General features: G+C 58.4%; 9 protein-coding genes across 9 annotated transcripts; 5 read left to right on the plus strand and 4 right to left on the minus strand.

Annotated features, from left to right (window-relative positions):
- Positions 1-792: 792 nt before the first annotated feature.
- CcaverHIS019_0402300 (uncharacterized protein) lies at positions 793-1,698 on the minus strand (the record flags this gene model as incomplete). The annotated part of the gene is made up of 3 exons (XM_060600042.1): positions 793-1,118; positions 1,151-1,334; positions 1,366-1,698. The coding sequence occupies 3 exons, from the start codon at positions 1,696-1,698 to the stop codon at positions 793-795; spliced, it is 843 nt and encodes a 280-aa protein (XP_060456675.1).
- Positions 1,699-2,936: 1,238 nt separating this feature from the next.
- CcaverHIS019_0402310 (uncharacterized protein) lies at positions 2,937-3,422 on the plus strand (the record flags this gene model as incomplete). Its single annotated transcript, XM_060600043.1, has 2 exons — positions 2,937-3,176; positions 3,207-3,422. The coding sequence occupies 2 exons, from the start codon at positions 2,937-2,939 to the stop codon at positions 3,420-3,422; spliced, it is 456 nt and encodes a 151-aa protein (XP_060456676.1).
- Positions 3,423-4,168: 746 nt separating this feature from the next.
- On the plus strand, positions 4,169-7,000 carry CcaverHIS019_0402320 (uncharacterized protein; the record flags this gene model as incomplete). Its single annotated transcript, XM_060600044.1, has 5 exons — positions 4,169-4,283; positions 4,354-4,361; positions 4,399-4,529; positions 4,565-6,435; positions 6,480-7,000. 5 exons carry the CDS (start codon positions 4,169-4,171, stop codon positions 6,998-7,000), a joined length of 2,646 nt encoding a protein of 881 aa, XP_060456677.1.
- A 396-nt stretch (positions 7,001-7,396) lies between these two features.
- Positions 7,397-10,904, plus strand: CcaverHIS019_0402330 (uncharacterized protein; the record flags this gene model as incomplete). The annotated part of the gene is made up of 8 exons (XM_060600046.1): positions 7,397-8,811; positions 8,890-9,054; positions 9,154-10,014; positions 10,049-10,137; positions 10,167-10,303; positions 10,336-10,599; positions 10,633-10,842; positions 10,878-10,904. The coding sequence occupies 8 exons, from the start codon at positions 7,397-7,399 to the stop codon at positions 10,902-10,904; spliced, it is 3,168 nt and encodes a 1,055-aa protein (XP_060456678.1).
- Positions 10,905-12,092: 1,188 nt separating this feature from the next.
- Positions 12,093-12,689, minus strand: CcaverHIS019_0402340 (uncharacterized protein; the record flags this gene model as incomplete). The annotated part of the gene is made up of 1 exon (XM_060600047.1): positions 12,093-12,689. One exon carries the CDS (start codon positions 12,687-12,689, stop codon positions 12,093-12,095), a length of 597 nt encoding a protein of 198 aa, XP_060456679.1.
- Positions 12,690-14,510: 1,821 nt separating this feature from the next.
- CcaverHIS019_0402350 (uncharacterized protein) lies at positions 14,511-15,320 on the plus strand (the record flags this gene model as incomplete). The annotated part of the gene is made up of 3 exons (XM_060600048.1): positions 14,511-14,598; positions 14,636-14,747; positions 14,873-15,320. The coding sequence occupies 3 exons, from the start codon at positions 14,511-14,513 to the stop codon at positions 15,318-15,320; spliced, it is 648 nt and encodes a 215-aa protein (XP_060456680.1).
- A 374-nt stretch (positions 15,321-15,694) lies between these two features.
- On the minus strand, positions 15,695-18,016 carry CcaverHIS019_0402360 (uncharacterized protein; the record flags this gene model as incomplete). Its single annotated transcript, XM_060600049.1, has 3 exons — positions 15,695-16,650; positions 16,685-17,566; positions 17,668-18,016. The coding sequence occupies 3 exons, from the start codon at positions 18,014-18,016 to the stop codon at positions 15,695-15,697; spliced, it is 2,187 nt and encodes a 728-aa protein (XP_060456681.1).
- A 674-nt stretch (positions 18,017-18,690) lies between these two features.
- Positions 18,691-20,557, plus strand: DLD1 (uncharacterized protein; the record flags this gene model as incomplete). The annotated part of the gene is made up of 4 exons (XM_060600050.1): positions 18,691-19,527; positions 19,583-19,797; positions 19,834-20,457; positions 20,491-20,557. 4 exons carry the CDS (start codon positions 18,691-18,693, stop codon positions 20,555-20,557), a joined length of 1,743 nt encoding a protein of 580 aa, XP_060456682.1.
- Positions 20,558-20,818: 261 nt separating this feature from the next.
- Positions 20,819-23,760, minus strand: GIN1 (uncharacterized protein; the record flags this gene model as incomplete). Its single annotated transcript, XM_060600051.1, has 3 exons — positions 20,819-23,448; positions 23,482-23,528; positions 23,612-23,760. 3 exons carry the CDS (start codon positions 23,758-23,760, stop codon positions 20,819-20,821), a joined length of 2,826 nt encoding a protein of 941 aa, XP_060456683.1.
- Positions 23,761-24,599: the final 839 nt, after the last annotated feature.

Consider the following 24,599-nt stretch of genomic DNA (forward strand, 5'->3'; position numbering starts at 1 on the left):
CTGCAATCTGGCGTCAGCTGTGATGAGCGTGAGTCAGTCAACTCTGGCACATACCGAGGTTAATGGCCGACACCCCTTCACCTGTTATGTCCACCATCGTGTTGGCAGCCAATTGGCGTTTGGAGAGCTCCTCATAGGAGATTCCTTGCGTTGCCATCTCCTTTAGGAGGGGAAGAGCGAGATCCAATGCGCCGTTGATAACTTGGATGGTACCTTGACCCGTCATACGAAGGAAGGCAGCCTTTAGGGCATATTCATCCATTACGATGGTTATGACCGTGTTGAGGAATGTGACAGCGGCTGGTGGAGGAAGGGAGAGCGCTCTAATGTTAAACCACTACACCTTGCAGAGCTCACCGTAAAAGTATACGATGCGCGAATGCGGCAGAGATATCACCGCTGAGAGCGGTGTTCAGTTCGTTCTCCGGTCAGCTCGTTCATCAAGACCGAAGAATGGTGAAGGGAAGGTTGTCAAGAAGATGTGGCTGGCCCAACTGTAGCCATGATCGACTCACCTGGTATATGCTCAAGAAGTATTGATAGGCAATAGCGAGGTCATAGGCTTTGACCGTCGTCTTGACGTGCGCGGATGACATTATGTGAATGTTTGAGTAATGATAAGTAGTGAGTGGATATTGGATGAGAAGTGTTGATGAAATGAGCGAGTATCAGGTGGATATTTATACATGGACAGAGTAGGCACTCTACACATAGCTTCCTCGCCCCTCTAATACACCGTTATCGCTACCTTCCCCCCGCCAAAGCTCACAAGTTACAATAAGCCATCACCGATCACCCGCCATTGGCAGCAAGCTGCGCCGCCAGCTCACGTGCCTCGGTCTCAAGCTCGGCAATTGCAGGATCTTGTGGTGGGTCATGCAAGAGTACGAAGCGCGCAACGTGAAACACCCAGTCAGATACCGTGCCGTCGACGAACTCGGCATCGGGTGCCGATGGGATGGTGTACTCGCCTCGCCCGCCACGCCTGGGAGCTATTGGCACGCCGCGGAGGTTTGAATAGGTTATAGGGTATTCGACATCGGACGCATGAAAGCGGGTCGGGGTATATCCCGACAGCTCCATCTGACGGAGGAGCTCGAGCTGCTCGCTGAAACGGGCTGGTGTGAGTCATGTTAACTGTTGTACTCACTGGCTAGCGCGCCGCGCTCCTTTTGCAGTTTTGTGAGGCGGGCGATCAATTGGTCGCCCATGTGTTGACGCGTTCCCCAGTGTGGTGCACACAGCTCCCACAGATCGTCATACGCGCCCGGCGGCAGTTCCCATGCGCGCACGAGCTTCTCAAACGCGGCCACGAGGTCCTCGCGCAACATGACCTGGTATCAGCAAGCCGAGGAAGCCACGTACCTGTGGTAGACCGCGCTCGTCAGTCCAATAGAACTCGGTGAAGAAGACGCGCCACCCTGGCCTCCGCTGGCGCGGAATCGAGGTGCTCGAGACATATGCGACCGCGCTCGTCGTGAAGCGCGTGAGCGTGTGTACCGGGAGTGAGGTCGTGCAGAATAGGTAGTATCCCCGCCAGTCGGGGTGTGAGTCCCATGCGTCCGTTGGTGGCCCGATCCGGCGTGCTGGGTAGATGGAGTCGGAGCGGCGAACGGTTGCTAAGCCCAAGTCGGCGTGGGAAGGGTTTGGTGTGTCCGAGAGGTCTATGGCTGTGCTTTGCATTGTGAGGGTTGCCATTGTGATGGAGATGAGTATGGGGGATAGAGTGATAGCGGAGAATGAGTATGTGCCGGCATGGGAGCAAGCCCAAAGGTCAAAATAGCTTGTTGTGATCATGGCTCAATCACTATTACAGTTGATTAGAGTTGGAAGACCATTTGTGATTAGAGATTAAGGGCTGGGATATTTAGAGCGGGAAGTCGACAAAGGTTCCCGTAGATCAGGTTTCAAGGGGTAAATCGGCAGTCCCTGTACCACTGTGGCCCACGCTAACGGCCCAACCCAACCAAGGGGCTCTGGCGGTTGACGGGCCAAGGTGGCGTACTCGGGATGGCCATCGTGTGCAATGCTTCCCATCGTCTTTGTTCATCCTCTGGAACAACAGTCTCGCCAACCAGCAACAAGCTCATGCCAAGTGGCATGTCCGATTGCATGGTCAATGGAGCGACCGAGCTGCCACGAATGGTGACGCCAGACGAGGCCCGAGATTGTGTACTTGGTCGAGTTCGGGCCAGGCCCGCTCTGGTAAGAAACTAGTTTCGACTAGGAACAACCTTAACCCTCCCATCCCAAATCCCACAGTTCCACCGATTAGTGTCAACAGAGGTAGGTAACAATGGTCGCACTCATCTCGGAGCAGGTATCCATTATTCGGGCAACTCCAAACCTGTAGCCCAGGATAACCCAATGGCCCAAGTAGCTTAGCAAGCGTTCCCTTGCTCTGGTCCATGTGCTGACATAGCTCGACACGCCTGATTGCATGATCCAGAGGGTCAGTTGTGAGTATCAACAAGGAATACGAATGGGGAATGCAACCAAAGCTTTCCTCGCGCGGGGAATTGTCGGGACAACCCTTGCGGGGCCAGAAACTCAATGACAACGAACTATCACACCTCGCACATCTCATCTCCATCCTCCGTCCCTCACACGGCTGTTCAAGCAAAGACAATAAATACTGACATCAACAAGATGGCGAATCCGGAGCAACTCCATCAGCTGATCGGCTACAATGACAACAAAGGCGTGTTGAGGTTGGCAGCCTCACAGAATGCAGCCATTCTCGGCTGTATTCAATCATCTCAGGCATGGAGACGCTTTCAGATATCTAGCTTCGAGCCGACTGGGACAGATCCTGGTCGTGGCGTCTGCCCCGCCTCATTCAGATTCTGCCACCACTTTTCCAGCTCGCGTCTCTGCCGTTCATACCCGAGTCACCACGCTTCGGGTCCAAGGGCGGTGTGGATGAGGCCCACAACATGCTCGCAAAGTACCACGCCAACAGCGACAAGCAGGACGAGTTGGTTCTTTTCGAGCTCCCGGAGATCAAGGAAGCGATCGACACCGAGGGTAGTGCAGTCCAAGGTGTCTCGTACGTGAGCTTCTTCAAGACCCCTGGAAACCGCCACCGCCTCGCCATTCTAATCATGGTTGGCTTCTTCTCCCAGTGGGTGGGCAACGGTATCATCTCGTACTACCTCGGGCCCATCCTCGAGTCGGTGGGTATGACCTAGCCTGCCCAGCAACAGGGCTTCAACGGCTGCCTCCAGATCTGGAACTGGTTCCTCGCCATCGGAGGTTCGCTCTGCGTGGAGCGCTTGGGGCGCAGGAAGCTTTGGCTCACGTCTGCCATCGGCATGTTCGTCTCCTTCTCCATCATCATGGGATGCTCAGCCGCATACTCTGACTACGGCCTGACCAAAGCCAGCCCCGCCGTCGTGGTGCGTGTACGCCGAAGGTGGTAGGCTATTCCCAGGCTTTCCTGTTCATCTGCTTTGGTTTTTTACGACATTGCGTTTACGGGGCTTACCATCTCCTACTCGCTCGAGATTCTCCCGTATTCTCTCCGCACCCGCGGCATGGCTCTCATGACACATTCCGAAAAACTGGGCCATGGACTTGGAGGAAGATGGTATGGACAGGATAAGTTTAGTAGATAACACTCCCTTGGCTGGGGATTTCAATAGCCTCTTTTTCTTGATGCTTGATGCTACCTGGTTCTGAGCTGAGAGAGATGAGAGTAGATTAGGGCTTGGTCATGGAGGTTGACGGGAGCAAATGTAGAGGTTCGGAGGCCGGACCGGGGTGCGGTGCCTCATTGGCGCTTTCTGACCATACGGTATGTACGGTGTCTCATCAACGCTTTTGTTGTCACTTCCCCCCCCCGCCCGTTCCCCCGTTGCCCCTTCCCCCCCTCTGGGTCATTCCAACAGTTTAAACTTGGTACTCTCTAGTCTGTATCAAAGTCGGCTCGATCCCTAACCCCACACTGTGGGGAACCATCAACTTGCAATCGTCTCCCTCCCCTGGCAAGCTCCGTACCTTCTCAACATCACCAACATCCCACCATCCCATCTCTTAACATCCATCTGAGGCGCGGCTTTCAAGGACACTCACTTGCGCACTCGATAACCTTACCACTTCCCCTTCTTGGCCACCTTCCCCCAGCCCATCCCCTCCACTCCTCCTTCCTCATTCCCCGCCCACCACCATGCAGGGTTATCCGCCACGAGCTTTCGACGACGGAGATACAGACAGCAACTACCCCTCACCAGGCAAAGAGGAGAAGAAGGCTGAGCGGCGAGGTGTCATCAACCGCGTCAACCGTACGTCATTTTAACAGTCTCTGTTGCTGGAGAGCTGACAGTGTCTCGCGTCCTCGAATTCACACGACAGGAGCATGCGTGAGTCACCCATCCCCATCACGGAGGCTGACGACAGAACAACTGCCGCCGGATGAAGATGCGCTGCGTTGGCGCAGAAGATCCGCCATGCAAGCGCTGTCGGAACGGTGGCCTCGAGTGTATCATGGAGAAGCCAGGCCGGGGCGGCAACGAGAACGTTGGCGATGAGTAAGATACGAGGCCTTCTACGCATCTGACGTCAGCCGCATCCGGTCGCTCGAGACCCAGGTTGCCGGGATCCAGAACACATTGTCTGACCTCGTGCAGACGTTGCGGGCCGGGATGTCGAGCGGCGCTTCCAACGGGTCTGGTCACACGCCAGACTACGGGCAAGGGTACGCTGCCATGTCGGCAATCCAGGGCACATCACCACGGACGTTCCATCCTGTTCCCGGGCTCACATCGCAACCACGACACTCGTCACAGATGGCGGGTGTCACACCTCCGAACAACCTCCAATCGCTGTTAGGAAGGGCGAGCCAGGGCACGATAAATCCGTACGCCTCCGCATCAACGTCCTACTCCCAGCCCATTCACAGGGCGGAGCGCAAGCCGTGGCAGGCATTCTCAATGCCGGGCACCGATGTCGAGGCGTCACGGCGACACATGTCACTACCTCCATCACGCGCAGGGTCAGAAGACCGGGAAGACATGCTTGGGCCGGACGACATCGTGGCGCCCCTCGGCGCGATGAGCAGCATGGCTGGGTTGGTAGAGGCAGCCGTGGAACGTGCACGTGAGGAGAAGGCACATGGAGAGGTGACTGCGCCGACACCTGGAAAACGTGACGCAGAGGAGGAGAGAGGCGGGATACAAAAGAAGTCGCGCATGAGCTTCTCATCGGACGCGCCGGCCGTCGTCGAGGCACAAGGACTACCGCAAACGCTTGCCCCTGCCAAACCCAAGTCACGCGTTAAGAAGACACATGTGCACGCGTATCCCGATGCGGTGGAGCTCGGTATTGTCACGGAAGAGGAGGGGCGCGAACTCATGGGCATCTACTACTCCGGCAGCTCGAACTTTATCCCGTGTTACGACCCGTCGTTCGACACGTGGGACAGTCTCAAGGTCCGGTCACCGTTCAGCATAACCACGATCGTCATGATTGGGGCACGCGTGCGCGATGGCGGCGGGCCGGTCAGCCACGTGCAACGGCTGTGCCTCGAGCATGTACAGAAGATTGCCCAAGGGACCATGTTCAACCCCGTTGCCCGCGTCGAGGCCGTGCAGGCAATGAGCATCCTTGCCGCATTCAGCGACAACGGGTGGTTGGCCGGCGGTCATGCCGTACGGATGGCGCTCGACATCGGCATCAACAAGAGTTTCATCAAGCTCCTGCGCTCGGGGATGGGTAATGGCAAGACGCCCGAGGAACTCGAGGAGGAACGCCCGCTCGTCGTTCACTCACGTGTTTGGTTCTGCCTATACCTCATGGAGCACCAAATGGCGTACGGAACAGGGCGACCAGCCATCCTGCGCGAAGACGAGAGCATCCACCAGTGCCGCCGCCTGCTTGAGCACCCCTTGAGCATCACGAGCGACGCGCGCCTCGTGTCGACAGTCGAGCTCACTGCCCTGCGTGCGCCGCTGCATATCGAGTTGACTGCAAGTCCCGATCTCCCTATCGAGCCGAGCACGCTCACGCGTCTCAAACAGGCGAACCACGAGTTCGACTCTTGGGAGAGGTACTGGGACCGCGTCTTGTCTGACAGATTCGGCAAGGCGCGAGGCGACTTTTACCGCGAGAGCCTCGTTATCCAGAGGCAGTACGCCGAGCTGTTTGTCAACTCGCAGTTGCTGCGCGGCATCCGCGAGCCGAGTGATGTCGTGAGCATGCCCGACGAGAAACGCGCGTTGGCAATACGCGCTATGCGGAACGCGCAGACTGTACTCGAGGTGTGTCTGAAGGGCCAGAACTATCGCAATGGGCTCCGCTACGCGGTTCATTACACGCATGTGTGCGCTGCGTTTGCCGCGAGTTTCCTCATCCGCATCGCGAGGTTGTTCCCCCAAGAACTCAACTTGAAGAAGACAGCCAAGGACGTGGAGGAGTTGGCGAGTATCTTGGCGGAGAGTGAGTGGGACCGCCCCTGAAACTCTTGCCGCAGCTGACCCCAGTCCCCGCTGGTCGCTACGCCCGCTCTCTTCGGCTCATTCTTCGCCGCGCACGGCGCGCCAAAGTCATTCCCGCGGCGTCGGAACGCACGTCACCTCACCGCGCGCACGCATTGCTCCCGTTGACCAACGCCACAGGCGCCGCAGCAGCAGGAGCGACACCCGCCGAGCAGTCTTCCTTCTCCCCAACAGCTCTTGTCAACACCCCCTTCCTAGCCGTCTCGCCAAACAATCTGCTCCTGAACGCGACGAACCAGCTCCTTGACGAGTCCCCACAGTCCGCCCAAGAGCTCAGCGAGTTCGACCTCCTCTTTGCGCGTGAGAACCTCGAGCGCTCGGGCCTCCAGATCGGCGAGGGCGAGCACCTCCCGCTCTTCCTTGACGGACACAGCCTCGGCGACATCCAGACCACTGGCGACCCAAGCGCATTTCTGGGTCTCGAGCAGTTCTTCCTCCCTGCTGACGTGGATAACCGGCTCGCGGGTGGAAACATTCCACAAGAAACAGCCGATCTGTGGTGGTAGATGTATATTTGCTGGCCAATGGTTCGATCCACTGACCCCGCTGATGTCTGTGCGTCGCTCGTCGCCGCCACTCCACGTGCCGAGTCGGTTTCCTCCACATCCTAGGTTGTCCCTCCAGACTCTGTTCTGCATCCAGTGGCACTCGTTCGCACTCACACCTCATTTCTCACCTTGCACATGCGCACATGTAGAACCCCATACAGCACGGCGCGAGCTGTGAGTGGCGAGTAGAGCAGCCAGCACTCGCATCTCACGCTCTTCACACCCCCAAAGTGCCATCCTCCGACCAGCCCGCAAGCATTGTCTTCTTTCCGAAGCTTCTCACCTCCTCAACTCCCCTCATCTTACCTCTACTCCTCATTCTTCTCCTCACACTTCCTCTCCAGTTTCCAGCCCATGCGCCTCGCGTCTAGCTCTCCACGCCCGGGCAAGACCAAGCAGAAGATGCTCGACGAGGACAACCCTGGCGCCAAGCGGTTCATGTCCCAGCGCCCCACGCAGCTGGACCGCGCACGCACGACAGTAGAAAAGCGCAACAGCACACTCGGAGTCGAGACCTCCCTCGACCGCGCAAGCTCCGTCAGCGCCGTGGACAGGTTGCGCCTCCTGTCGCAAATGGCGGCCGGGCTGCCGGGCACCGAGTCGCTGGTGAACCGCCTCAGCGCGAGCGCCAGCATTAGCAACAGCACCAGCGTCCCCCCGACATCGACCAAGTCATCTTTCACTACTACCAAAGTGGAGCTTACCTTGCCGTTGATCACGGCGTCTCGCGCGAGTTCGGGCGACGTCGACCCGTTCCAGACCACAGACAACCCCCTGTTCCCACTCCCGGCTCGCGTCTGCCAGCCTCCTCCACCAAACCCAATCCCTAAGCTTGAGGCGGACGACTTCCCCCTCCCCACCCGCCCGACGACCTCGCCAGCCCCAGCCTCTGCGCTCTCTGCATACTCCCAGTCCTCGGAGAGACATAGACCAACTACAGTCTTCCCGTCCTCGGAGAAACATAGACCAACTACAGTCTTCCCATCTTGCGACCTCGAGCGCCTCTCGTGGCCCTACGGCGACATCGATGCCCTCGATAACGTAGTCTACCAGCTCGAAGCGCCCCGCCCACCGTACTTCAGCAACCAATCGTTCCCGCACATCCACAGCTCCGCCATTGACTCGAGCGCTGGCTCCTCGAGTTCCAGTGGCCACTTCCGCCACAGGCTTGAAGTGTTCCGCCGTACTGTTACGGACGACGTGGTGGCTGAGCGTGGGATCAGTAGCACTACTGGTGGTACGGGGGGTACGTTTGGCGCTGCCGGGCCAGGTGCTCCAACAGGATTGCTCGCCCCGGCGGCGACGGAGCCCTATCTTCCGGACGGGTACGAGTTCTCCACGACTCCACCGTCGCTTGATACAAGCGTGCCGTCGCTGGGTCAAACGCCCGGCCTCTCGCCTACGTTAAGCGAGCCCGGCCGAGAGACAGGTGGATTGGGTTCGGCCCGCCCGCCAACGCCCACTCATACCCACGTTCGGCACAACCCCGCCTCGCCCCCCGGTCCCACCCAACCGATCGTCAACGACTCGGTTTCTGGGGAAAAGGATCCCGAAGCACACGTCCCACACCTCCACCTCCTAGGCTACAAGCCCACGAGCTTCCGCGTGCGCGCGACGCACTATCTCACCTGTCCAGCCGACGTGTGGATCAGTCACCTGGCTTATGGCGAGTTAATCCAGGACTTTCTGATTCTGACGCCAGACGTGGCCGTCGCCCTCGCCCTCTTTCCCCGCTTAAACGCATGGGACGATTTCTGGAGACTCGCTACGTGAGTTACAAAAGAATGGAGCTGACTTGGACATACGGCGATCATCCTCTCGCTGTGGGTTAGTGCCGACTGTGCTAGTATCGCGCTCCTCGGCCCACTCATTTTGGTGGCGCTGGGCGAGTGTGATTTCAATCAGGCCGGGATGGTTCCGTTCCGGCTGGTGGCGGCTGGCGTGGCGATACACCACGTTATCCTCGTGGTTGTTCACGTCGTCCGTGGGGCTGTGCTGGGCACATCAGACCGGTACGTTGGAGCTTCGATTCAGTAGGCCGAAAATAACACTGCTTGATTCAACTACTGTAGTTGAATTGCAGCTACCATGCACGCAACAGCTGACGCCAGCCGCACCGACTTTGGAACCTTCACGCGCCGCCAACGCGTCCTCCACTTTATCACTGGCGTGATTCGGGAGCTGTTCCAGATATCTCTCCTCCGCGGGCGGTGGCACCGCTCTGCTTGGAGCGTGATCCTGGCAGTCCTCTCTGCCTTGGCCGTGGCCGTGCCAGTCTCCTCTCACTCGACTGCCGTTGGCCTCCTCGCTACCTCGGTAGGCCTCACCCTCCTCCTCGCGTTGTGGCGCGCGTTCCTCTCCGCCCACCGGAAAGTTTCTGTGCACATCCGCCAGAGCGCGAGAGACATGATGTACGCCCTCCTCGTCACCCTAGCGCACGCTATCGATGCACTTGCGCTCGACGCCCTCCTTCTCCAGCTGGGCCGCTTCACGACCGTTCTCGAGAGTATGGAAGTTGAAGAGCGCCGCCTCTTCGCACCCGAGGAAGCGGCCGTCGCCTCCCTCCACCGCCTCCCAGCCCGCGCCAACCTGGCCTCAAAACAGATCCACGTCATCCTCTCCTCCTTGGCTACGGGTCGGACCAAGATCACGGCTCCCGAAGCCACCTTGGCCCTCGATGCGGGAATGTCGGTCGCGCGCGAGTTTATGGGCCTCCGCCGCATCCTTGACTTTCCCCCTGATATCGCCCGCGCGGCGGACATTGACCTCAGTTTCTGGATGGCATGGAGTGTTCCCGAGCAGGATGAGTGGTACCGCGCCAAAAGCCGGGTGCTGGTGCGGCATACTCTGGTCAATCCGGCTGTTGGGAAGACCGCACAAATGTTGCAGGACATGTGTGATCCCATTGCAAACTGGGGCGAAGGTTGGGTTGCGGAAGGGGAGCGGTGGGCGCAACTCATGGGCGTTATTCTGTGAGTTTTCAACTTGAAGAAAATCTGACTCCAGCGCCGTAGGGGTGTACCGCGTCGTCGCACCCGTGGCGACACTTCTCCCCCTCAAAGCCGGGTATCAGCTCTGGATCGATTTTTCGCTCTGTGCGTTTCTCGAGAGTGGACTGACGCAGGTTTTGGAATCGTGTGCCTCCTCTACTTCCTCCTCCATCCCGGTCGGGCCCCGTCTTGTCCACCGCTTGCAGTGGGTTGGGTGGCCCTACACACATTACTTGTCTTTACCCTCGTCGTGCTGCTTATCTCCCTCGTTGTGAGCTCTCGTCTTGACATCAACTCACCCAGAACGCCCTCCAAGCCACGGCTCATCTCTCGCTCCTTCGCGCCCTCCCACCCTTCCCCGGCCTAGGAGGCGCGTACGCTCCCCTCGCCCTCCCCTCATATAGAGGAATCGCAGCCCTGGTCCGGCTGGCGGACACCCTCGTCCCACCACTGGACCTCACCCCGGCCATCACCAGAAAGACTGACCCGGCAGCCGTCTACTCTTCACTCAAAACATACCTCGAAGGCCACTTTGTCCGGCAGATCTGGCCCCTGTTTCCGTCAGCTGTGAGCTATGTTTCCTGCGGAAGCTAACGACAGGGCGCAGCCCTCGCTCTACTTGGCCTTCGCTCTGTTCTAGTTCGTGGACCCGCGGCGTGGTTCACGGCCGGCGCTGGGGCCATCTTAGCCGGCTTGGGAGGCATGACTGTGGCCGCGCGCGACGGAATGGGCGGGCACGTGTTGGAACGCATGCGGGGTTGGTTACTCCCCACTGTGTTCCTGTACTTTGTCGTGGTGGCGGGCGCGGCTGTAAGTTTAATCTGGAGCGGGCTGATCGATTCCAGGCCTTCCTTATCGTGCGCCGCGGGTGATCAAGTGTAGATCCAGGTTTTGGTTTAGCCGCACGGTACCGCACCAGTGCCAGATTCTAGACCCCGGGCCGCAGTGTAGTTCGCGTCACTTCCGAGGAGAGAAGAGCTTCTCATTGACAATATGTATAAGCTCTCCTGTGCTCGTTGTATCAGCTGCGGAAACCATTGCGGTCCTTTGATATTGTGAAGTCTACGGCATACCGCGTAAGTGGTCCGTCAGGATGAAACGCGGGATGGTACCCGACTTTGGCGGGACGATATCTTTGTCCAATCTTGTACGCAGCAAGGTTTAAGACGAAATCGGTCCGTCCTCGGTCCCCGGTCTCAACGCTAACACCATCGAACATTGTGGCCTCGAGCCCACCATTCGTTTACCGCCGCTCCAGAGCAAACAAGCGAATACAGAATACGGCCGAAACTATCCATCTCAGGTCCCCAGGCCCAAGGAACAGGAACAAGCAAAACGAAGACGATCTCCTGTGCCTCCTACCACTACCCCAATAAAACTGGATACAGACCACTCGAGTAGAGTGTTTGAGCAGGATATTTCAAACTTGCAGCTTGCGGCTTGGAGTTTGACGAGATAACATAAGAACGCCGTTATTGGTGTTTCGGTCTACACCCCGAAACTGCAACCCTGGTAGAAGACGCCCTGATATGATCATTTACGTTGACTTTGGGTCTTGCATTCATGCCACTTTCCTCAAACTGATCGAGGTGCCGTAAGCTCCAACGTGGTGATCTTGGTCTTTGTTTCTTCTCGATTCCTCAACCCCTCTCCACCCGCCCGAACAATGCAGCGACACAAACAGGCACCCCCCACGGCTCCTCGTGGACGTGCCTGTCAACGCTAATTTGGTAGCGAGATCCTGTTTCTGTTTCGTCTGCCCGTAATATTTCCGGGGCCCGCCGGCAACTGGTGACTGCGGTGGCTGCGGCTGGGGCCGAGACCGACGGTGAGTGTCAGATAGTCAGCAACGTCAGCCAGAAGGACGTCAGCCCAAACGACGCACGGCACCCGCACGCGCACACGCAAACGCAAACGTAAATGGGTCCACGTAGTGGTACAGTCATACAACGAAAAATTATACAATGGAGTCAAGACAACGAGTGATGGTAACGAGTGGCGAGGGACGAGAATCTAGAGCCCAGTCTAGGCCGAGTCAAAAGTCAAGTCTAGTGAGGAGGTTAGGACAAGTCGGCGCTGGGAGTGCGCTGGTGGCCGCGGCCGCGGCTGCTGGAGTGCACCTGGTCGATGTATCCGCGGAGGATGGCCAGCGCTTCAAGCTCTGTAGTCGAAGGGTCCGAGAGGCGGCGGAGCACGACGTTGTGGTGAGCCTGTGCGGTGGTGGTAGCGACAAAGTCGCGGGGGTTGGCCGACGCCAACGTCGCATATGACATGGCGACATCGACCATCTGTGCACGCCAGCGGACGGTCTCGGTCTCGCTCTCGTCGCTAGCTCGGCGAGACTTGGCGTAACTTTCGCTACGTGGCGTGGCGACACGCTGAGAGAACGTACGCGAGAAGAGGTCTGGCGAGCGCGGCGGATTCACCGGCGGCGCGTGAGTTGGAGTCGCGGTTCCACTCTTGAACGGGCTGGGCGCTGGACGATGTGGCTCAAACCGTGAGATGTCGAGTGTGAGGTCGACGTCGTTGCCAAAGAAGGGCGGAGTGATCGGTCTAGTGATCGGCGGGCTAATGTGCATGGTTGGTGTGTCGACCGACGACATGCTCGAGATGGACGCCGCAGGCGAACGCTTACGAGTAGTGCGCGCACGAGTCATCCTGCGTTTGAGAGAGGTGAATGTTAAGCTAGACATGGCCAGATATTTATGGATGGGGGTCCTGAGGGGGGGGGGGGGGGGGGGGTGGGGTGTGATTGTGTGGAGAAAAATGTGGGGTCAAGGGTCTAGGCCGTGAATCGGAAGCGGCAGTGGAGCGGCCGACCGGAAACCTGGCTGGGTGGGTGGAGGCTGAATGCCGAGAGGCTGGTTAACTGGTTACTCGCAGTCAGAACGTGATTGTATTGGTTGTGAGGCTCCGACACCGAGGCCGAGGGAGTCGTATTTCCTGTCGGAAGCTTGATAGGCGAGGACTCGGCCGCGCAAATGCAAGCGGGCGTTACAAGTTACCGTTACTAGTCTGTTCTCGGCTCCGCTGTGACTGCAAAGCTGGGACTGGCGACTGCGACTGCGACTGTTTGGCGATAGCGAGAGCGCCGAAAACCAAAACCAAAAGTGCTGGGGTCAACAGAGTAACGCAACGCTGGGCAAGACGCTCCATGTCGCTTTTGGCAGCCTCTTATCCCCCAGCATTTCCTAGCATGCATGCATGCTGCCGGCACCGCTTCACTGGGCGGCCTCCATACCGTGTGATTCGATTGGCCGTCAGCTAGGGCCCGACGCCACGATGTTTACGATGCAAGGTCGAAACAGGCTCAAGGCAACCCGGTTGAATTGGAATTTGGTGGCATACCATGCCTCATCCACACTTAATGCACGCCACAGCATCACAGCCACCAACCACAACCCTGCAAGCTGCCGGAAGAGGCCAGACATTATAGCACAAGCCAAGTCATAGAGCCAGAAACAGCAATCGGCTACGGTTAGGTATACCCGACCTGCGTACTGCGTGACCGTCGCGCATGCAGCGTGAAACGGAAATGTGTATCGGTGGTGTCAAGACGCCGAGTAATTGGCGCGGAAGAGGCAGAGGGGGATAGATAGGGGGAGGAGTTGGAGGCAGGCACCGAAGAGAGTGCTCCAACGATTCCGATGTCCGAGCCAAGACTAAACCGTGGGGGCCCGAATCAGACATGGGGCCCGGAATGACTTACGTGTCGGGGTGAGGCCAGGTACGGAGGGGGTTGGAGCGGTGATGGAGGGTGTGGAGTGGTGGAGTGAGTGGAGTGGGATGTGATGGGGATGGGATGCGTTGGAGTCGATGTTAATGTGCTTGGGAAGTGACGAGACGTGGGGCCGGGGCCGTCTTGTGGGTGATGAGTCGTGTGAGGGGGTTAACGGATCCTGCAAACGCCTCGATGATATATCACAGCCATGGCTGCGATGGTCGGAACTGGGTAAGCAGGGACGACAGCGCCACAATCCCAGATCGTCACGCCCGCAGGCGCAGCATAGGGCCGTTGTTGACGACGTGTCTCCTATTCCCCTTCCTAATGAGGACGACACCGCAAGGAACACCCGCTTGTCTGTATCTCTGCACCGCTTGACTAACTGACGACTGGCTGACTTGCAACCCGGTCAAGTATTAATACGTACACAGCATGCTAAAGTCAATCGCGGTATTTCAAGCGCATGCCATTAACAGCGAGGCCAGTTCGGTTCCGGTCCGCCGGGAAGTAGAGAGTGGCAACGATGATCCAACTCACAGCACAGCCACAATCAAAGGATGACTGATGTCATGAAACGTGGCTAAATATACGGAGGTAATCACAATCTCCACATTAATTGTATTCACACTAATGCCAAGCAAAACAACGCGCTTTCCCTGCTTTTGCGCAGTTTAATCCCGTTTCCGCTCATCTCACTCTTGACGCTGCTCCATCCTCATTCCCAACTACTCCTGTCCTGTCCTCTCCTCAAACAATGACCTTGACATCTACAGCCGTCCTCGCCGCCGCGTTTTTGGCGCACCAAGCCAGCGCCCAGCAGTACTGTCGCGACCGCTTTGGAAGTGGGTAGAATTCACTAGTGGCGCAAGTTGACTCAAGACATTGTCCGCTGTCGCTCGGGCTTGAGCATGGGCGCACGCATCGCCATAGGCGTATGCGTCGGCGTTGGCATCTTCATCATCTTCATGGCTATGGGTATGATGCGTCGTCGGTGAGTTTATCGGGGTCGGTGCCAACCAAACCTACATTTCGGGTTCCCAGTTTAGCGGTATGACGCGTCGCTCGTCGCTGCATTACTGACGCCTCCCGACTGCGCCCGGCCACGCTAACACTCAGTAAGCTCCAGAACCAGTGGAACCAGTACCGTCCCCCTCCGCCCGTGGGCATGACCGGCGACCCGAGCATGCCGCAGTATGCGAACAACCCCCCGCCGCCAACCTACGCTGCTGATGGCGGATTCCGGTCGGACAACGTGGATGGTCCAGCACCCCCGCCCGCTGTTTACCAGCCCTCAAGTGCGGGTCAGTACGGCATGGGGCCCACTAATACGGGTGGCGCAAACAGCTCATACTACGGCGCGGACACGAACACAAACCCGCACAACTACGAGTATGAGCAGCAGGCGCGCATGGACGCCGAGAAGGACCAGGTCCCGGGATACAGCGTCGACGGCGGCTATGCTTCGCCCAGCGGCCCGCCCCCAGCCGCGGGCGGTTACGCTTCCCCCGATGGCCCGCCCCCGGGCGCTATCTCTGCGTCGACTGGTCCGGCCTCAGGCCGCTGATTTCGAAATCGACCGTTGTTACAGCCTTAATGCCCGTTCATGGCAAATTCAGGTCCGCGGGCCGTGCGTGTGTATCGGCCTGTGCTACAACCCCCGTCCGGTATAATCGTTTGTAGTTGCGGCTGTACATGTGCCGTAGATGACAACTGTAGTGAAGCTGCGCACGGGGACTGTTTCTGACAGATGTCACTGATGACGTACTGGTCGCGCCGTCCTCTTCAAAACAAGACAGCAAAATAACTCATCCATCCACTCCCCCAAACCAAATCGGCATTAACCTCGTGTTCTCAACATGTATGAACACCCTCCTCCGCATTAACAAGACGTGAAGTTTCGTAACCAGAATGAATGTCTTTGGGGTGGTATACGTCCGCCTACTTGCTCTCCTGCTTGACATCGGTCGAGTCCTTCTCGGGGCTTTTGGTCGGGCTCTTGCCCTTGCCAGTAGGAAGGTCGATACCCGATGCAGCCATGAACGTGCTGAGCATGGCCTCGAGGCGGGCCTGGGAGTCGCGCATGGCCGCCCAGTCCTGCGCCGACACAGCGACCGTGTGGTCGGGCGCACCCGTACTGCCGCTACGCTGGCGCATCGGACCCCGGGAGAACAGGCGGGCGAGCGTGTTGGCGTTGGTGCGGCCCTCGGGGCGCTCTGGCGCGAGGGGCTTGACCTCGGGTCCACGCTCCAAGTCCTTGGTAGGAGTTGCAGGCGGGCCGATCTTGACGGGCGGGGCGAGGTGGAAAGCCGCGCGGATAACCGTGCTCTCCCCACCCATGATGGTGCCAAAGAGAGACCCCTTGACGACAGTCTGGTGGATTCCGCGCTCGCTGAGGCGGATCGCGCGCCGCATCTTACGGTAGCGGTGGCGCTCAAAAGCTGAAATGCCGAGAAGGACTGGGAAGTTTGTGAGGCGGATGCAGAAGACGTTGATGTCGTGCATCTTCTGCGGCTCAAGGACGTAGCTGAGAGGCGCGAGGATGAGGGCCGCTGGGAGGTTGAAGGGCGGGATGTAGTAGAAGAGCGAATCGGCTCTGAGAGCCTCAAGCGTGCTGACCGCACGCTGGAAGAGATACTCCTGCTGCGCGTTCTTCTGGACATTGGCGTACTTGCTGGACATCATCGAGACCATCATCGAGAAGAGCATGTTGCTGCACAGGAACGCAAACATTGTCAGCACGATAGGCCCAAGTTCGGGGTTGATCGAGACGGCGTCTTCGTGGCTGAAGCCCTTGCTAAACCAGATCTTGAACATGAGGCGGGCTACGCGGCCGGCGTCCCACAGGGGCGTACCGAGACGCCAAAGCGTGAACCCGATACCGGTGAAGGCGATGGCTGCGGTTAGTAGCGCATAGGCAGGTCGACTCACAGATCATGCACATGAACCCGACCATGGTGGCGATCATGCCCTGGAGGGACAGAATAACCGCATTGTTCTTGAGGAAGTAGAAGATGAGGCGCGGGAAGAGGAAGCACGCGCCGCACGCGAGAATGTCGAACGCACGGTCAGACTGCACCTTGTCGTTGTGGTAGAGGGCATCCATGCGCAGGAAGAAGTAGGTGATGAAGATGACAACGTAAGACACGTCGAATGCGTTCCACACGTTGGTGAAGTGGACGAGAAGACCGCTCTCGCGGATCGACGTAATCTCATCGAGGAGGAACCCAAACGAGAAGATGATGAAGAAGATCTCGAGGCCAGTAATGTGGCCGAGGGAGCGGTTCGTGAGGGTGATGCAGAAAAGGACGAGGAGGGCGAAGAAAGTCGCAAACTCGATGGCGTGGCGCCAGCGGGGCACACGGAGGCGTCCCACGTCGAGCCAGCCAGCCAAGTACGGGTTGTAGGCATACACCTCGACGTCGTGTCCACGCGCCTCGGCCTCGGCCTGAGCAATGCTCAGGCTGCTCTCCTCGCCATCGTTGTCGGTGCCAGGGAGTTGGATGTGACTGTGGCGCGGTGACACAAACGTGTCGCGAATAACGGCTGTCGTTTGCTGCGGCGCGTAGGTGAGGTTACCGCAGCTGATCTCCTGCAGGATATGCTGGAGGACAGGCTGGGCGATGAAGCGCTTAGCGCCAGCGACGATGGCGACATCAAGCGCTGAGCTTCTGGACGCGGCCGCCTCTTCGCGGTCATCCACGCGTCGCCACACGTCCTCGGGCGCGCCATCGAGGGCACACCACTGTCGCACGAGCTGTGACGCAAGCTCCTCCTCGTCGTTGGGGTTATGGAAGGTCCGCAGTAACTTGACTGGGGTCAGCGTTGTTCGTTGTTTGTGTGCGGTCCGTGCGGTTTTTCGCGTCAGGAGCAAAGGATCAAAGGATCACAGGATCAAAGGGAGGGGGACTCACTTGCGAGCAGCTCGCAAAACTCGGCACGCGACTGCTGAAGTGGCTGGTAGCTGAGGTCGTTGTCTGCGAGCTCGGAAAACTCGATACGGTTCGCCATGCACGCATATAGCACGGCACCGAGGGATGTTCGCGCAGACCCGGTCCCATCCTCTGTCGGCGCAAACCTCTCGATGATGGGTCTAACGATCGAGTAGTTGACGCTTGGGGACTTGAGCTCTTCCCAGTCGAGGGCCGAGTCGATGGCCTCGAGGATCTCGGTATGGAGGGCGTGGATGAGCGCATACACGCCTGTTGGGGACGGGTCGAGTGTCGGCGACATTGGGGGAAGGGGGTGGTCCACTTCCGCCATGCTTGGTTAGATTAAGAAGAAGAAAGTAAGCAAGCGTGAGGATTGTGTGTGCTTGCTGGCAGTGTGCGTGTGATGGGTGATTGTAAGGGCATAACCACGCGCTACATACACGCGATTACAGTCCATCCATAAGTGATGGCAAGATCCCCAGTCCCGTAGGTTGGGTCATTCCGGTCATTCCAACCTCTTCGATCCCTTCACGGAGATTGAGTGGGGCCATACAATCTCCCAGATCCAAGATCCGAGATCCAGATCGACGTACAACATACCGGCGACCTGTTCTTATCGTCCGATTACCACCCTTCATTGATTCGACCACAACTGCTCGTTGGTCCAGCTTGCATTTGACGGATGACGGATGAGGCGGATGGCGTGGTGATAGACTCAAGCACATGGCGCCTTTCATTGAAACGGTAAGCGGCCCGAGCAGAGCACCACAAGACCCAACTGGACCGTGGATCCCGTCCGTAAACAGTACTATTGCTTTCTAATATGATTAATAACACTCAATTAGAAATGTCGGCTTATTGGCCGACCAAAGTGACGCGTGAGCTCGCCCGATCGCCCACCTGGTGCCCCATCTTGTCACTTTGACCGAGCTATTGATACAAGCAAACCCGCCACTAATAAGAATCCTCAAATCTCTCTCTCTCTTTCTAGTTCCTCAGACCAACATGTTTCCACGACTTCGTCCCGCGGCGCGCTCACTTCGTCCCTCAACACCCAGGCGTATCTCAACGACACCAGTCCGCAGCGCCAAACATGACGCGGCGCGGGCAGACCAGGCAGCGTACCAGGCCTCTCTGGCGGCAGCCAAGCGTCGCTGGTGGTTGCAGCAGGGGATTATCCTCGCCGGTGTCATTGGGTTCGGGTACACTGGTTACCTTCTCGGCCAATCGCTCGCACCCCCCAAGATTCAGATGCAGGGTCTTTTACCTATCGCCGCAGCCGACAAGTTGCTAGAGAAGACGCAGCCGCAGTACGGTAGCGTGGCCAACTATCGCGAGTGTATCCTCGAGATTGCCGAGCTCTTCGAGAAGAGGGGTAAGCGTGACCGCGTGAGCACAGACGAGGACGACCTCCGCACTCACGGGGTCAGTGATTGGAGCTACCACGAGGCCGAGCTCCCGACAGTCGTTGTGTGGGTCGACAGTACCGAGGAGGTACAGGATATTGTGCGGCTTGCCACAAAGTTCCGCGTACCGATTACCCCGTTCTCTGGCGGTACATCGCTCGAGGGACACTTTGCCAGTCCGTTTGGGGGGATTTCTCTCGACGTGTCCCTCATGGACAAGGTGCTTTCCATTTCCGAGGCGGACGGCGAGGCTGTTTGCCAGCCGGGCGTCAAGTGGGAGGACCTGAATGCCCAGCTGGTCAAGGAAGGTATCCCGCTCTTCTTCCCTATCGACCCCGGACCCGGTGCGACGTTGGGCGGTATGGCTGGAACGGGTTGCTCGGGCACCAACGCCGTGCGCTACGGCACGGCCAAGGGCGAGTGGTTCTTGAACCTTGTAAGTGCGGCGGCGGCGCCTGTATCTCAACTTTACAAGCACTAACATTGCCCAGACCGTCGTACTCCCCACTGGCGAGGTGATCAAGACGCGCTCCAAGGCCCGTAAGTCGTCCGCCGGCTGGGACGCGACCAAGATCTTCCTCGGTGCGGAAGGCACGCTGGGTATCGTGACAGAATGCACCGTCAAGCTGGCGCCTCTCCTCCCGACCAAGGTGGCGGTGATGAACTTCCCTGGTGTCGAGGAAGCCGTCAAGGCCGCGACCGAGATGTAAGCTTATTTGCCATGACAACAGGCTGACGCCAGCGTCAACGCAGGATACCCCGTCCAGTGCGTCGAGTACCTCGACTCGCGCACGATGAAGGCCATCAACGCCGGCGGCATCGCAGGCAAAACGTATCCCGAACAAGACTCGCTCTTCTTCAAGTTCCAAGGCACCGACGGCATGATGACCGAGACAGCCAAGGGCGTGTCCGTCATCGCAGCCAAGCACGGCGGCAAGGACATGCAGTTCAGCAAGTCGGATGCGGATGCTGAAAAGCTCTGGGAAGGACGTAAGGCTGCGTTGTGGAGTGTCCTCGCACTTCGCGAGAACGGGCGGGTATGGACCACCGACGTCTGTGTTCCCATATCAAAGTTGCCCAGGCTGGTCCGGGAGACGGCCGCCGACTTTGAGGGGCGGGGACTTGAGGCATGTCATTTCGGGCATGTGGGAGATGGCAACGTGCATACCCTCGCTCTGTTTTCCGATGATGAGGAGCTGGAGCGCGTGCGCGTCGCGGTGCATGAGATGGTTGAGCGGGCTATTCGGTTGGGAGGCACTTGTTCGGGCGAACATGGTGTGGGACTCGGCAAGATCGAGTACCTCCCCATGGAACTTGGGGCCGGTACCGTCAACTTTATGGAGGGTATTAAGCGTTACGTTGACCCGTAAGTCACCCAAGTAGGCGGGGCTGATGACAGATACAACCTCTTCAACCCGGGCAAGGTATACCCCAACATCAAGCCCCAGAGACCCAAGAAGGACTAGTGCGGCGATCTGGAGTGATACAAGTGATGTAGTAGACATTCAGAGGATAGGTTATGGAGTTTGGATGTTGTGCCCGCGTCGTTGCTTGCTGTCTCTGAGAGTATTCAGTGCTGCCAGCGCCCATAAGATCTTCGCGAAGCAGACGTAGCCGCGCCAAAGCAGTACGCCTTGCCAATCGTACATGACCAGTTACAAGGCGCAGAGCGCCGCTCTAAGTATAGAATGGTTTACGACTACTATCCCTACTATCCCTACACTCCGCTACTGCTGGCGCCGCTGCTCGTCTGGCGGAAGCCATGGCATAAACCCAAACCCAGTCGGCTGTGTACCCATCGGCCCGCCCATAGGCTGCTGTTGCTGCTGCTGTTGCTGCTGCTGCAGAGGCGGCGGATTGCCAATGCCCATGTTTGGCCCGCCTGTTGGTGTGCCAAATGTGCTGAGCCCACCGCCACCTTGGCGGAGCAGGTGCTGCCAGAAGTTGTCCGAATGCGCGTCGCCCAGCATGTCAAAGTTCATCGCCGCATAGTTGAGGTTCTGCAGGTCGTTGGGGTCAAACAGCTGGTCGGGAACGGTGACTGACTCGCCTGTCGGCGTCATCCCAGTTCCCCAGTGGCCGTACATGAATGGTGGAGTTGGCGGCGACGTCGCACTCGACTCGGGTCGCGAACCTACGTTGCCGGCTGGCATGTTGAGGTGGCTGTTCGGTGTGCCGCCGCTGCCATTGGCATGCAAGTCGCTGGTCTGCGACATGCATGCCAATGGGGGTTGGCCAGGCTGGAACGAAGCGTGCGCCTGTGCATGTGAGAGCGCCGCGGACGCGAGAGGCATGAGCTCGGGAGCCCCTGGAGTCTCAACAGCTGTGGAACAGTCGTTGTCGTTGTCATATGGGCGCTTGGGGGGTGGCGTGTCAATGGTGAGCTCCTTGTCGCCAGTCGACTCGCGCGCAATCTCGGTGATCAGGTCGGTGATCTTGCCGGCTTGGCGGTAGGTGAGTTCCATCTCGCGGACAGCGGCGATTACCCGGCGCACGTCGCTCATGCATCGCTCACGCTCGTGGGGCCGTTGTCTCACGGCGTAGACGTTCATGAGCAGGACGATGGCGGCAGTGGAGGCTGGAAGGACAAAGGAGATGCCGATGGAGTTGCCAGGCAGCTTACCCATACTGCGGCCGCGGCGGAGGACGGCGTCGAGGATATTGGAGATGGAGCGCGCGGCGTTGCTGCAGATCGCGAGCGAGGGGAATCCCACAGATTCTGGATGCTTGGGCGTCGGAATGAAGGGGCGGTGGATAAGGATCTGGACATAGTAGTAGTGTGCGTAGAGGATCGCAGAGTGCTCGAACAAGAGCGGGTCGGCGCGAGTCGGGTCCCAACGAAGGTTGTCCGGCACAGCATCTGCCCACGAGTTGAGAGCGGAGTCGAGCTCAACAACGATAGCCCGCTGGTCCTCGCCGTGCTCGGGTAGCTTGGTCACGGCGTAGATCGTGCGCAGCGCAGCACTGAGGACGTGGTCAAGCTTGAGCAGCTGCGTGAATGCCGATACCGCCGGGTCAGGAGAAAGGCCCGGCGGCTGCTTGAAGTCGCGTTCCGGGTCACCTGTGTCCCAGTACTCATCATCGATGGCCATTGGGTAGTCTGCATCAAAGTCTGAATCTTGGATCGCGACGCTGCGTCCCATGGCGGCACACGACAGGCGATCAAAGTGGTACAGGCACCAGAAGGCACGGTTGTAGAGCGCGCGATCGATGGGGTTGATGAGCAACATGGTTGAGCGGACGTGCACCCCGATCTCCTGCGCCATGCGTAAGCCCGAGCCCGCGACAATCCAAGCGAGGTGCGGAACAGCGCTGCCGTTGAGGAACAGGCAGACAAGGACGTTGGTCTGAAGGTCGAGCAGGCTTGGGCCCTGCAGCCACGAGCGACCCATCTTGATGAGCGCACGCAGGTAGATCCAACCGGCCGAGTACTTGAGCATGCCATTGCGGTCGTTGCGCAGTCGCTCGCGGCCTTCCTCGGTCGTCGCGTCGTCAGCGGGCCAGTACACGCGCTCGTCGTCAACGTAGCGCGCACCGTTGGCGAAGACCATCAGACAGAGCTTAGCAAACTCGATGTTGGTACGCCACAGGCCAGACTGGTACTGACGCTGGAAAATGACACGATTCAACAGCGGCATCGGCCTGTTGACGCGCTCAAAGTATGAATCGATAAGGCGCGCGGCGAGCTCCTCGTCGGGCCACATGCTGTAGTCGACGGGGTTAACGCTGACGGTGGCGATCTGCTTCTCCCACTCGGGCACCATCCAATACTCGGGGCGCTTGACGTTGCTGAGGCGGTCGAAGAAGGTGAGATCTGGGTCCGAGTACTTGAGCTCGTTAACGATGCGCACGAGGTGCGCTGGGCTCGCTTTGCCGTGGAAGCGGAACGCATCATAGTCGCGAATGTTGAGCTTGACCATGGCGTGCGCGATGCGTGCCTGGTCTCGGATTTCCTCGTCGTCCTCGGGCAGGCGGTTCGGGTCCTGCTCAAACGCCTGCCACGGCGCGGGGCCGAGAACGCGAGGTGAGGGGCTCGGCGCACCCTGGGCTGTTGGTGGCGTGCCTGCTGCGCAGGGAGCATGAGCATCGCCCGTCGCAATCGGCTTCATGGTCGGATACGGCGGGATGCCGAGGGTTCGCATCTGGTCCTGGTAAACAGCGAGATCGAAATCGTCGCGGTCTGGCATAGGCCCAACGGTCCCCGAGACTTCGAGGCCGGGATGCAGTTGAGTGATCAGTCGCTCAAGTCGGCGGCATCGCTGCTCCAGCGTGTCGAGGTAGCCCTTAGGTGGGCCGCGACGCTTGGCCGCCTCAACGTACGTGCACTCAAGTCCGTATTCCTGGCAGTTTGCGCATTCTGGCGTGAGTCGGGTTCATTCTGGATACGTACTGCTCGCTGAGTGTGAGTTCATGGGTCCCTCGCATCGGATCTTTTTCCTGCGTGTCAGCCGCTATGCCAAGGAAAGTACCGCGACGGGGTGACAGCGATGCCGGCTCGTGCCGGCGCTGACGCAACACACCTTCGGCATACGTCACATGCGCGCTGGACCTTGCGGCGCTTGGCCTCGGCCTCTGCGGCCAACTCGGACGAGGTGGGTGTTCGCCCAAGACTGCTCGATGCCTTCTCTTCTGACCCGCCGCGCGATGCGGCGAGATAGCTCAAGCTCATGATGGCAGCGCCAGTGGCGAAGCGCTAGCTGGGTGGGCAATCGATTGGATCCGAGATAGGTTGCCGAGTGCAGATAACTCGGGAGGTCACGAGGGGTGGGCTGATGCAAGGACGAGGATGAGATCCAATATCGGGCGCTGAAGCGAGGAACGTTTGGATGAAGGAGGGACACGAAGGGGCAAGGAAGGTGGACGATGAATAGCCAACAGCTGTCACAGGGCGCTTGGGGTTCAGGGGATTGCCGGTGGTAGGGGGGATGAGACACGAAGGATGAACTGCGGGCGTGTGGGCGTCGATTGAAGTGTTTGTCGACGTCCAAGGGGGATTGAGGAGGGTAATGGAACGATGATGAGAGTAGATTCAACGTGGAGAAAGGTTGAGATGGAGATGGCGTTTATGGTGAACAACGGAAAGGATAGATCAAAAGGGAGTCATTCCAGGAAATCCCTCCAACTCATACTTCCTACTTGATTCTTCCACCTTGAACAGTCAAGGTCGACTCAAAAGGTAGATGCGGAATCAAAATCCAATAGGTTACCTCCGGGAAGACCGCCCCGTCGGTCATCGGCTTACCTCGTCAGCCCTTCGGCCAACTTTGCAGTCTGCTCTTCTCTTTTTATCTCCACTTTAAAAGCATTGAAAAACAAGAGTCTATAACAGATACGAATAAGGGAATGTTATTACACCTTGGGCAAATCACGTTGATTGCCACATCTCGCATCCGTTCGTGTCCTTTCGCTTCCCGCTTTGCTCAGCACCGCAATTGTTTTATACTATAGCATATAGCTAGGCTGGCAACTACAAACATCCAGATGCCCAATGACTAGCAGCAACAAGCT

This window comes from Cutaneotrichosporon cavernicola (assembly GCF_030864355.1).
Source record: "Cutaneotrichosporon cavernicola HIS019 DNA, chromosome: 4".
Lineage (NCBI taxonomy): Eukaryota > Fungi > Basidiomycota > Tremellomycetes > Trichosporonales > Trichosporonaceae > Cutaneotrichosporon > Cutaneotrichosporon cavernicola.